Source organism: Pseudonaja textilis, chromosome 15 (genome assembly GCF_049901715.1).
Source record: "Pseudonaja textilis isolate UNSWEBS1 chromosome 15, rPseTex1.2, whole genome shotgun sequence".
Classification (NCBI taxonomy): Eukaryota; Metazoa; Chordata; class Lepidosauria; order Squamata; family Elapidae; genus Pseudonaja; species Pseudonaja textilis.
The window spans coordinates 5,032,591-5,045,606 of NC_142004.1; the positions used below are offsets into that span (position 1 = coordinate 5,032,591).

Here is a 13,016-nt window from a genome sequence, read left to right on the forward strand (position 1 = left end):
GGACAGGCCTGGGAGGCCTTGGATTTGTAGGGAACAGGCGCCCTCTGCCGGCCAGAGGTTGGCAATCTTTTCACTGTTTCCCAACCTCAGCAACTTTTAACAAGAATAAATCAGAGGTGGGTATTTCCGCAGGTTCTGACCAGTTCTGGAGAACCAGTAGCAGAAACTTTGAGTAGTTTGGAGAACTGGCAAATACCACCGGTGACTGGAGATTTTACAGTATCCTTCCCCTGCCACGCCCGTCAAGCCACGCCCACAGAACCGCTAGTAAAAAAAATTTCAACCCCACCACTGGAATAAACGAATTGGAAGGGACCTTGTCGCTCTAAACCTAAGTGGATTTACCCCCACCCCACCAATGGAATTTTCCCATGTATTTTACTAAGAACTGTATTTTACCAAGGAACGTCCAAACTCATGGAGGCATAACCCTAAGCGGATTTACCCCCACCCCCCATGGGATTTTCCCGTGTATTTTACATGGAAATGTAGATAAACCAGACTTAAGTAGTCAGTGCCCTCCTAAACATACCCATGTCCATTTTTCGGTCCAAATTTGTGGAGGCCTAAACCTAAGCCTAAGTGGATTTACCGCCCAATGGGATTTTTCCATGTATTTTACCAAGAACTGTAGTTAAGGCAGACTCGAAAAGAGAGCACCAAGGACCCCACAAATATAGAATGTTCCAGAGTCATATGATCCCCTTTTCATGACCTTGCGGTTAGCAAAGCTGGGGAAGCCAGATGCACTTAACAATCGTGTTGCATCTTAAGTGTTGTAGTGTATCTTTTCATTCTTAAAAAAAGACTAAATGTTATATAGACTTCATCTAAAAATAGGCCAGCCTTCCAGAAGTATTGTTTCTAATCATATGTAAATGTATGCAGATTTACTAGAGCATTATGTGCATGTGATTAATTAATAGGTCCAAGGTTTATTTAATCAGATGACAGCTCTTCTTACATGCAAAAACATTGGCTCTTCTTTCTCCTTATCAGCGAAATCATGAGTAATCTTATTAAATTTACCAGGAGCCAAATCCAGGTTTCTTGCAGGTTTAATTTGAAGCTGGCTAGATCTGCCCTGAGCAAGAAATGATGTTGAAAATTAAAATAAAATCTTTGCCATTTCTGTTCATTTCTGCATACAGGACAAACATGCTGGCCACTCTCTGAAAGGAAGTATGTTTTAACACAGACAGGACATAGGGTTGAGAGGGACCTTGGAGATCTTCTAGTCTAGCCCCCTGCTCAAGCAAGAGTCCATTTTGGATAAATGGCTATCCAGTCTCTTCTTGAAAACCTCCAGTGATGGGGCACTTACAAATAACCGGCATATCAAATGCCCTCTTCATTAATATATATAAAAAAGAATCTTGCAGGGTTGCCTAAACTTCCAAAAGAGCCAATAGCAATAGCACTTGGACTTATATGCTGCTTTATAGTGCTTTTACAGCCCTCTCTAAGTGGTTTACAGAGTCAGCATATTTCCCCCAACAATCTGGGTCCTCATTTTACTGACCTTGGAAGGATGGAAGGCTGAGTAAAACCTTGAGCCTGGTGGGATTTGATCTGCCAAATTGTAGGCAGCTGGCAGTCAGCAGAAGTAGCCGGCAGTACTGCACTCTAACCACTGCGCCACAAAGGCTCAGTGTTGTCAAAGGAGATGAAAATATTCATCTCCTAGAGTTTGCACTCCACTGTTATTTTCCTGGGCTTCCTTTCCTGGCCCTTTGACCCACCCAGGGGAAAAGTAGCTTGGCAGGCACTTCATCAAATGGCAAGATGTAGATTTTTCTCTGTCAGCCCTCCTGGAAGACATCCCTCTGGGTGACAAATTGTCTTCCAGAATCCCTTGGGTTGACCTCTCCTCCTCCCTTCAAAAGAATCATCAGATTTGCTCCAGGAAAGAGAGATAAAATTAGGGGCGTATTTCATAACCCAGCGATAGACGCCAAGTATCTGTCTTGGCTTTCCTCAGCTCAATGTCCTTCAGAAGCTTTGGATGACACGTTAGTTATGGAACGTGTCATCTTAACATTTCTGGAAGGCAACATATTGAGATGATAATGGGGGCTAGCTATCTTGAGTATTTATTTATTTTTTGAAGTTCTGGGGAGAGAGAGCCAAAAAAAAAAGAAGCAAGCAACTTCCTTGTTCCTTATCATTTGGAGATTGGTTCCAGAACTTTGTTGACAGACTACATGTGGCTTTTGAGGAAACAGTGACACCTTGTTTGAGGTCTCCCTTGGTTTGGGGGGAATGCCCAGATTTTTCCTTTAACAGGATGGGATTTCCACTATCTTTAAGCACACAAGTTTGAAAAGCCTTGAGGTCTAATAGGCCAGAAGCTTCCAAGTCACTCAGCCCAACACTTAGTATGTTCTCTCATAGCTGGTAGAAGCTAACTTGCTTTTTCACTTATCTTATTCGTAATCCACCTGTGTTACCTGTAGCAGTGGGATATTTCAGCTCCCAGAATTCCCCAGCCAATCCTAACCCTATACAGTTTGAGACAAGTGGCTTTCCAGTCTCTTCTTAAAAACCTCCAGTGATGAAGCACCCACAGCTTTTTTAAAAAAAATTTATTGGTTTTTAAAACAAACATAAACAAATAAAACATAAAAACATCAAGTCATCTTCCATATATATATACATACAGTGTGCCGGTTGGTTTACAAATTGTTTTGTGCTTTCATTTCGTAGTCTTCAATTACAATTACATTGTATATAATCTCATATTTTCAAATATTAAATACATTAATATCATTATCAATCAATCATTTGACTATACTTTTATTCATTCATGTTTTACGAAATAATCATATTTTACTTAATTTGTTTTATGACAGTTCATATTATCACCCCAAATCTATCCTAGAATCATTTTGCAGATATAAGAAAAGAATACATCTTTATATATTTATTATTTTCTAATAATCTACATATTTCATTACTATATTTTATTGTCTAACCATTGATAGATCCCAAATTTTATAAAATTGTTTATTGTCTTGTTTTCTAATTTCAAATGTCAATCTACTCATTTCAGCACATTCTAATATTTTCTGTGATGGTGTTTTCTCATTTTTCTCATTTAGCAAATACAATCCTAGCCGCTGTTAATACATTTACAATCAGGTATTTCAAGTCTTTACTATATATTTCAGGTAAAATTCCCAATAAAAATCTCTCTGGTTTCAAATCTACATGTTTTTTTGTCATTTTTTCCAACCACGTGTGGATTTTAGTCCAGTATTTTTTAGCGTCCGCACAAGTTCACTATATGATAATATGAGCCAGATTCAGAATAATGTCAGCTGGTGCTCCGTTCAAAATCCAAGAAAGAAATACTTAGACTCTTGTAATTAGAGAAAAGATATCTTTTACTGGAAGTTAAGTGGTAGCAACAAGAAAATTCTGAATCTGGGGAAATAGACACGTACATCACATATATCAAAGGAGCGAAATGTTCCCACCCCCAATAGTTCAAACGGTTCTTCCAATTAAAAGTTGTGAACTTCATCGTGGGGACATCTCCAGGTGGTGATGATTAGTTGACCTTGGCTTACTCAGATAAAGGTTTGCAGTTGTACAGAGAAGAGAAAGCTAAGCAGGAATTAGAAACCCTCTCCAGTTTATACAATATCAGTTAGTAACACTTACAGCTCACGTCCCATACATTTCCCCCTTCCACACACACCCCGTTACTCATGACAGCCAGAAAGAAGCAAAGGAAAGGAGGAAGATCTCGAAGGCTGACACCAGGTGTCTGATGACATTTCCAACATTTTTCGGATTTATTCTTGAACATTCTTGCTATTCTTGTGGGGGGAAAATGCCACCTGTAAAACATCTTATACAAATTTTCTTTATATGCTGTTGACGTTGTCATTTTATAATTTTGAGACCACAATTTTTGCCATTTCTCTAAATCAATCCCATATCCAAAATTCTTCCCCCAAGCAATCGTAGTTTCTTTAACTTGTTCTTCTTCTAGTTTAATTTCTAATAAATATCCATACAATTTTTAATCACCTTTTCATCAGTACCTGTCAAAATCTTATCTAAGTCAGTCAGTTTATCATAGAAACCTTCTGTTTTAGAATCTTTATCATACCTTGAATGTATTTGCGCATATGAAAACCAATTCATCATTATACCTTGTTCCTCTAGTTTTTGTATAGATTTAAGTTCACCCTTTTCATTCAATATTTCACCATATCTAACTTCCTTTTTGTATATTATAGGATAAGAAAATGCTTCAATAGTCAATAGGCAGACTGGAATTTTCAAATAACATTGTCTTTTAATCTTCTCCCAGTTTAACCACAGAGACTCCCGTATATAATGTCTTCTAAAATACCCATGTTTTGGTTCCTTTATACCATAGAAAAGCATTCCACCCCAACAATAGATCACTTCCTTCTAATGTCAACAATCTAGTATTTCTTAATGTTATCCATTCCTTAACCCACATCAAATTTGTAGCTTGGTAATACAACTCCCAATTAGGCAAAACAAATCCTCCTCTTATTCTAGCATCTTGCAAAAGTTTTAACTTTATTCTCGCTTTCTTACCTTGCCATATATATTTCAACACAATTTTATTTAAATCTTCAAAGTAGTCTTTTCCAAGCCTAATTGGAATTGTTTGAAACAAATATAAAATTCTGGGTAACATATTCATCTTGATTGTTGATACTCTCCCTATTAATGAGTTGTAAATATTCCCATTTCGCCAAATCTAGCGCTATCTGCTGCTTAAGTTCGATATAATTATTATGCTCGCCTTGCTCCAAACTGGAATTTCACGAACGAGCTTTGGAAGAAAAATGTCGGGAGAATTACATGTACACCTGTCGGGCAATACCTTTATTAGGCCAATGCAAAAGTTCACAAAACAATGTTCCAAAGGGTCAACAAAGGGCAGGAAAATGACAGGGAAACCTTGGAGTGTCCATTTACTGCTTTTAAATACATGAAAAGGAGTGATAGACATTCAAACTAACTTCTGGTAGATGCCATGGTAGGTTCAGCTCAGCCTCCACATCAAGGTAGTCCTTGGACGTTTATGCTCTTACAGCCAGTCCTCGCTTAGCAACCGGTTGCCTAGCAACTGTTTCAAGTTACAGCAGACCCTCTGAAAGGTGCTTTTTAAGTTCTGAAGACCCCCACATCCCACCTACCCTTTATAGTCATGTGGTCATATTTTGGGTGCTTGGCAATTGGCTCATCATACAGTCATTTGTGGCATTTAGCTAACACACAACCACAATTTTCGACGTGTTTGTTGTGCGTTTCCAACATTTACTTTCCAGTTTCCCAAAACACCCATCAGATAAAATGGAGCTGCTTAACAACCACTGCAAAAAGGTCATAAAATCGGTCACGGTCACATGGTGACTCTTTAACGACGGCGATGATTAACAGAATAACTCTGGGTTCAATTGCAGTCGTAAAGTTGAGGACTATCCATACTACAATTTACAACCCAGAAACCACATTTTCCCTTAATCTAATAATTCCATCTACTGTTTAATTTGAGAGGTGTTCTTTTGTCCACCAGCTTCAATGCAGTGCCTTTTTTTTTTTAGACTGACCAAACAGAGAGAAGCATGGAACTAACAGTTTACACCCCTCTTGTTACTTCAAAGTAAAACGCTATGATGATTAATTACCGGCGCAAGTTTTCTCTTTCCACAAATCTATCTAATCTTTCTAAAAGCTCTTTTCCCCAGAGACCCATTGCCCGTAACGAGATGTTCGATTTCTCCGGTATTCCAAGCAATGTCGAAAGCCAGAAAAACCAGGAAAGCAAAGCCAATCTCCCGGCTGAAATTTAAGTTTCGGTGTTTCTCAGACGTCAAAAGAATTCTTGCAACCTAATCTTACCTGCCTTTTGCAGCCTCTGCGGTCACTCGGTGCCATTTTACCGCCATTACCTATTGAGAATGACGAGAACTGTGACCCAAGGGAGAGGCCCTCAGCTTGGGAAAATCAGAACTGAGGAGAACATGATTGCATATCGTCACCCCGTTACTAAAATGGCTGCTTCTTTCAGGGAATTGACAGCAAATCTTAGAAATGGGAGGCCAGAGATCAAGGCAACCAGTTCGCCGCGGATGTTAAACTTTTATCTAAGGAGAGAACGTGTTTCCTTCTCTTCTCCAATGAATCCAGAACTCTATTCTGGGATACGTTCATCAAGAACACAGTGCCTCACTCTTCAATTTCCCCTTCTATCCTTTTCCCAGACTGGAATCTTGCAAGGATTGTTGAGAGGAACGTTGCTCAACACATCTGGGAAGACCAAGCTGCAGAAAGTTCAGCTAAGCCAGGGCTCTCCAACCTTGGCCATTTCACGACTTGTGGGCTTCGACTCCCAGAATTCCCCAACCAGCCATCTTAGTGCTTTGTCGTCTTTACCTTAGGTGGGAGTCAATAGAAGCATTGTGCAGGATGCACAAAAACCTGTTGGTCTAATGCAAGCATCTTCTCATTCATCACCTTCTTTTAACAACTCCATCATCCCTTGTGGGCAACTGAATGGAGCTAGCAGAGTATTTTAATGGCCGGATGCCTTTCCTGGCACCAATGCAGAGTTTTGTTCAGCAGATATATTCCCAGTGTGCCCAGAGAGAGAAATATCTGCCTCTTACCTAGGATCGAACTCACAGCCTCCCAAATCTGAGGAGAGAGCTCCCCCTCTAGCTGCATCACTCCGAATATCTTCTCATTGCTTGAATAATTTTTCTCCAGCAGTTTCCACCAAGAACACAAATGCCTGCCTGCAATTGGCTATCCTGGTGTCTTTCTCCACCTACCGGTGGTCCCCTGTGACTCAGATCGATTAGGAAATTAAGGTCTATGTCCAAATCTCACCCGAGCCCATGACGCAAACCTTTGAATCCAGCTGTTAGTAGATTTCCACCCATTTTGCTCCACACCGCAGGCTGCAGGGAAAGGGCAGCAAGCTAAAACAATTCAGAAGGTGAAGTTGGAGGGCTGCCAAAGGAACCCAACCAGCCATGCTGCAAGTCTAATTTTGTCAGTTTCTCGGGCACTTTCACACAGACAGGAGATCTGGGGGGAATTCCCCATAGCAGTATTTTGCAATGGGGTTGCGGTAGGTGTTTTCATGCTGCACACTCTGGGGAAGGAAAGAAAGACAAAAGAAGGAAGGTTTAGACCAGTCGGAGAAATTGATCCCTAGGAATTGCCACAGGGAAGGTTGAGCCCCGTTGTTTGGTCTTTGTAGACAGGAAGGCTTAGCTTCAGGGCCACTTGGTGTGGACACATTGAAAAAAGGTGCAGTTACAGAGAGCAAGGAAGGTGACGGTGAAAGAAGCCTGCAAGAACTATTACTCAGGCAAAGGGGGATGGGACATTTTTTAAGCTCTGGGAAACATCCTTCCACCATCTTGCCAAAACAATGAAGCTTCTTGGATGACAAGCGAAACATCTTTTTTCTCAGGGAAAACAACAGTCCAGTTGTCTTTTGAAAGAGGTGGAGGTGGTGGTGGTGAAGGAGGAGGGAGGAGGAAGGAGGAGGAGAAAAAAGAAGGAGGGAGGAAGAGAAAGAAAAAAGAGGAAGAGGGGGAAGAGGAAGGAGGAGGAGGAGAAGATGAACAAAAAGGAGAAGGAATTATCACTTTAGAAAAAGCTATAAATTATAGGATTTTGATAAGCTGCTACCAGTAAGAATACATGTAGAATCACATGGCATGCCCTTAATTTACATTTGATTTCTGATTGTATTCACACAGGTGAGACAAGGAGTCCCAAAGGGCCAGATATGGTCCAATGGCCCTACGATGCCCAGATCTGCTCTACACCATTTCAGACAAATGGCTGTCCAATCTCTTCTTGAAAACCTCCATTGATGGAGCCGCCACAGAGCTTCCCTTTTCTTACCTGGGAGGAGGTCCTGCACTTGGCTAGGCAGAGCTCAAAGTGATCTTCCACAGCCGTGAAGAGATTCTGGAAGGCCACTGCCGCTCGGTTCAGAAAATGCTCGAGGAGCTGTTGCTATAAAGGCAAGAAGTGGGGGAAAAAGAACAGGAAGCTCACAAAAACCAGAAGTGCCCAATGGAGAAGGATTTCATTTCTCTCCTCTCCCTACGACATGAATCAGCCAATCATCTCCCAGGAAATACAACGGTACTTGGATACTCGTCGTTAATTGTTTCCGGGAAGCACGATGACTACAATTACTAAAGCAAAGTACCAAGCAATCCATGTGATTTAACACTTGACCTTTTGTTTTGGCCAGAAAGGGTCGTGAGTCCTGAGACAGCCCACACTAACAAGTTTTAAGCTTTGCTTCTTCCAGTGTCAAGTACCAAACAAATGACGAGTAGCGGGACAAAATTTTCATGTCAAATTGCGGCAAGTTTTAAAGCAGTTGAGTACCAAGGTGTGACTGTATAGACTCTATGTCCTGTGTCAGGATTCCAGTTCTAATTATATCATGATTCTTGAGCCAAACTTCAAAAAACTTCAAAGGATTTATTAGAGGCGACCTACTGGCACTGCTCTGGATGAAGCCAACTCTGGCATACGTCATTTACAGTCCCCTGTGACCCTGTTTCCCCCACCCCCTCCCCGGGTGTGTCATAAATCGGATTCTCCAGTTGAGCATGTTCACAGGCTGGGTGTCATCATTCACATTCTCCAATTAAATATATTCACGGGCAAAAGCTCTGGTATTTTAGTTACAATCTTTTAAAGATAAGAGTCGGAATGCGCTTTCGTTTCCAAACTGCTGCACTGCTCTTCCAGGTTTCTTTCCTCCCCCCCACCTTTTTTTATGGCAGCTACTAAAACAGGCATAGGAATGTTTTATGGGCTGACATCCTGGTTTCAAAGTTCTGATGTCCTGGCCTTCTCCATGGTCATGTGGCTGAATTTTGGCCGTTTGGCCACCACACCACATTGATAGAACCCTGAGGTCCTATGACCATAATTTATGATGTTTTTTGCCAATTGCAACTCTTCCCTTCCTCTCCCAAGGTCCTTCATGCATGCCCTTACCTTGTTGGGCTGTAAGCAGCAGGACACACAGGCCTCATAGACACTGCAACAGCCGCTGGGCAGGCAGCTGTCGCAGCTGTACAACTTGACACTGGGCGCCTCCACGTTGCAACACCCATTCACCAGCAGGTCCTTCCTTTCGCAGATGTAGCCTGTGGCAAAAGACCTCCAGGTGAGGCTGAGCAGAAGGACAAAGGAAGGCTCTGCGCCACAGCACAGAAACCAAAATGTTGGGCTGAAAACTGATTCCACCCAACTCAAAGCGGCTTTCACAGATTCCAAAGGAATCGGTTATTTGAGTTTTTGGTAAAGGCTCAGATGCGTGGTCATTTTCATTGGCCGTCATGGGATTATCAATTAAATTGTTCATTTATGGTAGCGCAGGGGTTAGAAAGCAGTACTGCAGCTTACTTCTGCTGCCTGCAATTCGGCAGTTCGAATCTCACCAGGCTCAAGGTGAGACCTTTGGGAGGACAAAAAAATATGGCCTCTCCCAGGCCCTGGAGGCCCACTGGAAGCCAGAAATGGGAAGTTCTGGCCAGCCCCACCCACCCAAAAACCGGGCAGCGAACTGGTTGCTGGGATTTTTGAATCCCGCCCCTGCAATAATAGTACAACGAAATCAAACACCATCTTCAGTGCACTTCATGACCATGAAAATAAACACAAACACACATCCTTCACCCTCCACACATTGAACCGAAAACCCCCAACACTGCACTATACAGTAGAACTCAAAAGAGCTCCTGCCCTGGGATAGAAGCTGTTCAGCCTATTTGTCCTTGTTTTTCTTATCCTGTACTGTCTGCCAGGTGGTAATAGTTCAAAAAAAAAAGGATTCCCAGGATGAGATGGATCTTTGAGGATATTTTGAACTTTCTTAAGGCAGCGGGCGCTATAAAGCTCTTCCAAAGAGGGGAGAGGGCAACCCATGATCCCCTGGGCAATGACATTCACCCTCTGGAGTGCTGTCCTATCTGCCCCGGTGCAATTGGCAAACCCTACAGAGGTTTATTATCCTGGGACACATCGATTTGCCTTCCTTCGCCTTCCCACCTTACCCAGCTCATCCGTGATCAACAACTTTCCTTGGACAGAGTTCCGACACTGGTTATTCGGCTGGCTGCTATTCCCCAAGCTGAAGTGGACTTTCCAGGCAATGGGGCGATTTTCGTCCGGAGCTTGCGGGAAATTCCGGTCCCTCAGCACTCTCTCTTCCTAGAGGCCCAAAGGAAAAAAAGAAAAGAAAAGAAGAGGGAGACGTTTGATCTTGTGACGGAGTACGAATTAAGAGTCCATTGTCTTGTGTACCGGTAGTCCTCGTGTTACGACCACAGCAGAGCCCCCAAAATTTATGCTGCGAAAGCGAGACGTTGGTTTAAGTGAGTTTTGTCCCATTTTTGCGACTTTTCTCGCCGCCATCGTTAAGGGCACAGCTGCATTTGTTTAGTAACCAGGTTGTTAAGTGAATCTGGATTTCTCCCATGGACTTGGCGGGTCAGAAAGTCGCAAAAGGAGATGACATGTCCTCGGGACCATCATAAATATGAACCCATTGGCAAGAGCCTGAATTTTGATCACGTCACCAAGGGAACGCTGCAACTGTCGTAAAGGCTGAAAAACGGTCATAAATCATGATGATCAGTGCCTTCGTCACTTTGAAAGGTCACTAAATGAACTGTTGTAAGTCGAGGACTGCCTGCATTGTTTTAAAAATCCCCTGCCAATCCCCTGGATTCTTTGAGTGACACCACTGAAATAAATTCAGAACATAGCTTCTTAGTTTCTGGATGAAATGTTAGAAATCGATTAGCCCTAGCTAAAAATTAATATTGACCAGGAAATTCCTCCTTGGTTCTAAGTTGCTTCTCTCCTTGGTTAGATTCCACCCGTTGCTTCTTGTCCTGCCTTCTGGTGCTTTGGAAAATAGCTTGACTGCCTCTTCTTTGGGGCAGCCCCCTGAGATATTGGAAGACTGCTATCATGTCCCCCCTAGTCCTTCTTTACATCAAACTAGACAAACCCAATTCCAGCAACCGTTTTTATATGTTTTAGCCTCCAGTCCCCTCATCCTCTTTGTTGCTCTTCTCTGCACTCTTTCTAGAGTCTCAACACTCTTTTTTTTAACATCGTGGTGACCAAAACTGGATGTATTTCCAAGTGTGGCCTTCCAGAGGTGTTATAAAGTGGCATTAACATAGATAGAACATAAGGTAGACCTGGAGCTCTCAACCTCTGGGTGACTTGTCCCAAGGGCACCCTTTAATGCCTGTGGAGGAACTAGAACTCACCATCTCCTGGTGATTGGACCATAGCCACCCAAGCCTGCTTCCACAGCTGAAGCAGAACTAGAACTCACAGTCTCCCGGTTGCTAGCCCAGTGCCTTAACCCCTTAGGCCAGGGGTCTCCAAATTGGCAAATTTAAGACTGGTGGACTTCAACTCCCAGAATTCCTGAGCTAACATGACCGGAGGAGGAACTCTGGGAGTTGGAGTCCACAAGTCTTCAAGCTGTCACATTTGGAGACCCTTAATCTACCACCTATAATCTCTCTCTCTCCGTACCTACCTATCAATCTATCTATTGATCTATTTAGCATCCATCTATGTATGTATCTATCATCTATCGCAAGGGTCTTCAAACTTGGCAAGTTTAAGACTGGTGGACTTCAACTCCCAGAATTCCTGAGCTAACATGACCGGAGGAGGAACTCTGGGAGTTGAAGTCCACAAGTCTTCAAGCTGTCACATTTGGAGACCCTTAATCTACCACCTATAATCTCTCTCTCTCTGTACCTACCTATCAATCTATCTATTGATCTATTTAGCATCCATCTATGTATGTATCTATCATCTATCGCAAGGGTCTTCAAACTTGGCAAGTTTAAGACTGGTGGACTTCAACTCCCAGAATTCCTGAGCTAACATGACCGGAGGAGGAACTCTGGGAGTTGAAGTCCACAAGTCTTCAAAGCTGTCAAGTTTGAGGACACTTGCCTTAGGCCAAACTTGCTCTCGAAGGGCAATGTGGCCAGGATCCGTTAGGGACCCGTTGTTCCACAGGCCCCTTTCAGCCTCCAAAGCCCTCTTCTGCCTGGCTTCCCCCATCGGCCTCCCTCGCAGGGCTGTTAGGAAGAAGCACGGCGCCCCTCGGGGCTTCCCAGGGCCGGCAGCGCCACTCACCTGCTTGAAGGTGCTGTTAAGGAAGTAGATGAGGGACAGCCCGAAGACGATGCCCAGGACCCACCGCTTGCGTAACAACCTTCGCCACACCAGCGCTACCAGCTGCACCATCGGGAAAGAGGCGGCGAGGTCCCCGGCGCCGGGGCCAGAAGAAGGCGGGGGATCGGACCCTTCTTCCTTGGCCTCGCGAACCCGGGCTGGGAGCGGGGGGAAGGGCCCCCTCGCCCCATCCCAGGGCAGTCAGCCGCTGGGAGCCCCCCACCCCGCCACCCCCTACCCTACCCCACCCCGGATGGAGAGACCCTTAAGGCAGGAGGACGGGAACGTGGGAGAGGTCGGAGAAAGGGGTCTGCGGTGGCAGTTGCAAGCAGGAAGCCCCCCACTCCCCGGCCCAGGAAAGCAGCCCCTCTGAAGCCCCCAGCCTCCGCCTTAGAAAGGGGGACAAGGGGAGAGAGAGAGAGAGAAACGCCGCTGGCAACGGGAGTGAAGGAAGAAGCGCTCCGGTTCAAAGGGGAGAGAGGAGGAGGAGGAAGAGGAGCTGATCCGGTTTAAGGAGGACGAGAGAGGCCGATCCGAACGAAGCAGGGAGAGAGGCCCGAGGAGAAGGGGAGGGAGGGCTGGAAGACAGGAGGGGAGAAGCAACCCTGGGGTCCTCCCCTACCCCTGCCACCCCCGTGCGCCTCTTCTTCCTCGGCCGCCCCTCGCCAAAGGCCAACGCAAACCCGCCGCTCGCTCCGGGTCCAGCAGCAAATGCCCGGGGAGAGGCGGAGTCGGAAGTCACATGCCCGGCTGGCGAA

The 13,016-nt window shown here is 44.3% G+C and overlaps 1 protein-coding gene and 1 long non-coding RNA gene across 4 annotated transcripts in view; one reads left to right on the forward strand and one right to left on the reverse strand.

Moving 5' to 3' along the window:
* LOC148124637 (uncharacterized) overlaps positions 1–10,811 on the forward strand; it is a 41,021-nt gene extending 30,210 nt beyond the window's left edge. For 2 of the 3 annotated variants that reach the window (XR_015739614.1, XR_015739616.1), the window contains exon 5: positions 7,770–8,702. This is a non-coding gene — a long non-coding RNA (uncharacterized LOC148124637). Of the gene's footprint in view, positions 1–7,769 lie in introns of all 3 variants that reach the window. The other variant, XR_015739615.1, reaches the window with a different exon arrangement.
* SPRING1 (SREBF pathway regulator in golgi 1) lies at positions 3,238–12,985 on the reverse strand. The gene is made up of 5 exons (XM_026718646.2): positions 12,220–12,985; positions 10,098–10,254; positions 9,037–9,188; positions 7,918–8,031; positions 3,238–7,153 (listed from the first exon to the last, which is right to left on the reverse strand). The coding sequence occupies exons 1-5, from the start codon at positions 12,328–12,330 to the stop codon at positions 7,070–7,072; spliced, it is 618 nt and encodes a 205-aa protein (XP_026574431.1). The 5' UTR covers positions 12,331–12,985; the 3' UTR covers positions 3,238–7,069.
* Positions 12,986–13,016: the final 31 nt, after the last annotated feature.

Excerpts from the sequence above, each read along its gene's own strand:
- SPRING1 (XM_026718646.2), bottom strand. The coding sequence starts at position 12,330 with ATGGTGCAGCTGGTAGCGCTGGTGTGGCGAAGGTTGTTACGCAAGCGG. Across the intron at positions 8,032-9,036 it reads GCTGCTTACAGCCCAACAAG|CAACAGCTCCTCGAGCATTT; the intron begins GTAAGGGCATGC and ends TTGCCTTTATAG. Across the intron at positions 7,154-7,917 it reads AGTGCAGGACCTCCTCCCAG|AGTGTGCAGCATGAAAACAC; the intron begins GTAAGAAAAGGG and ends TTCCTTCCCCAG.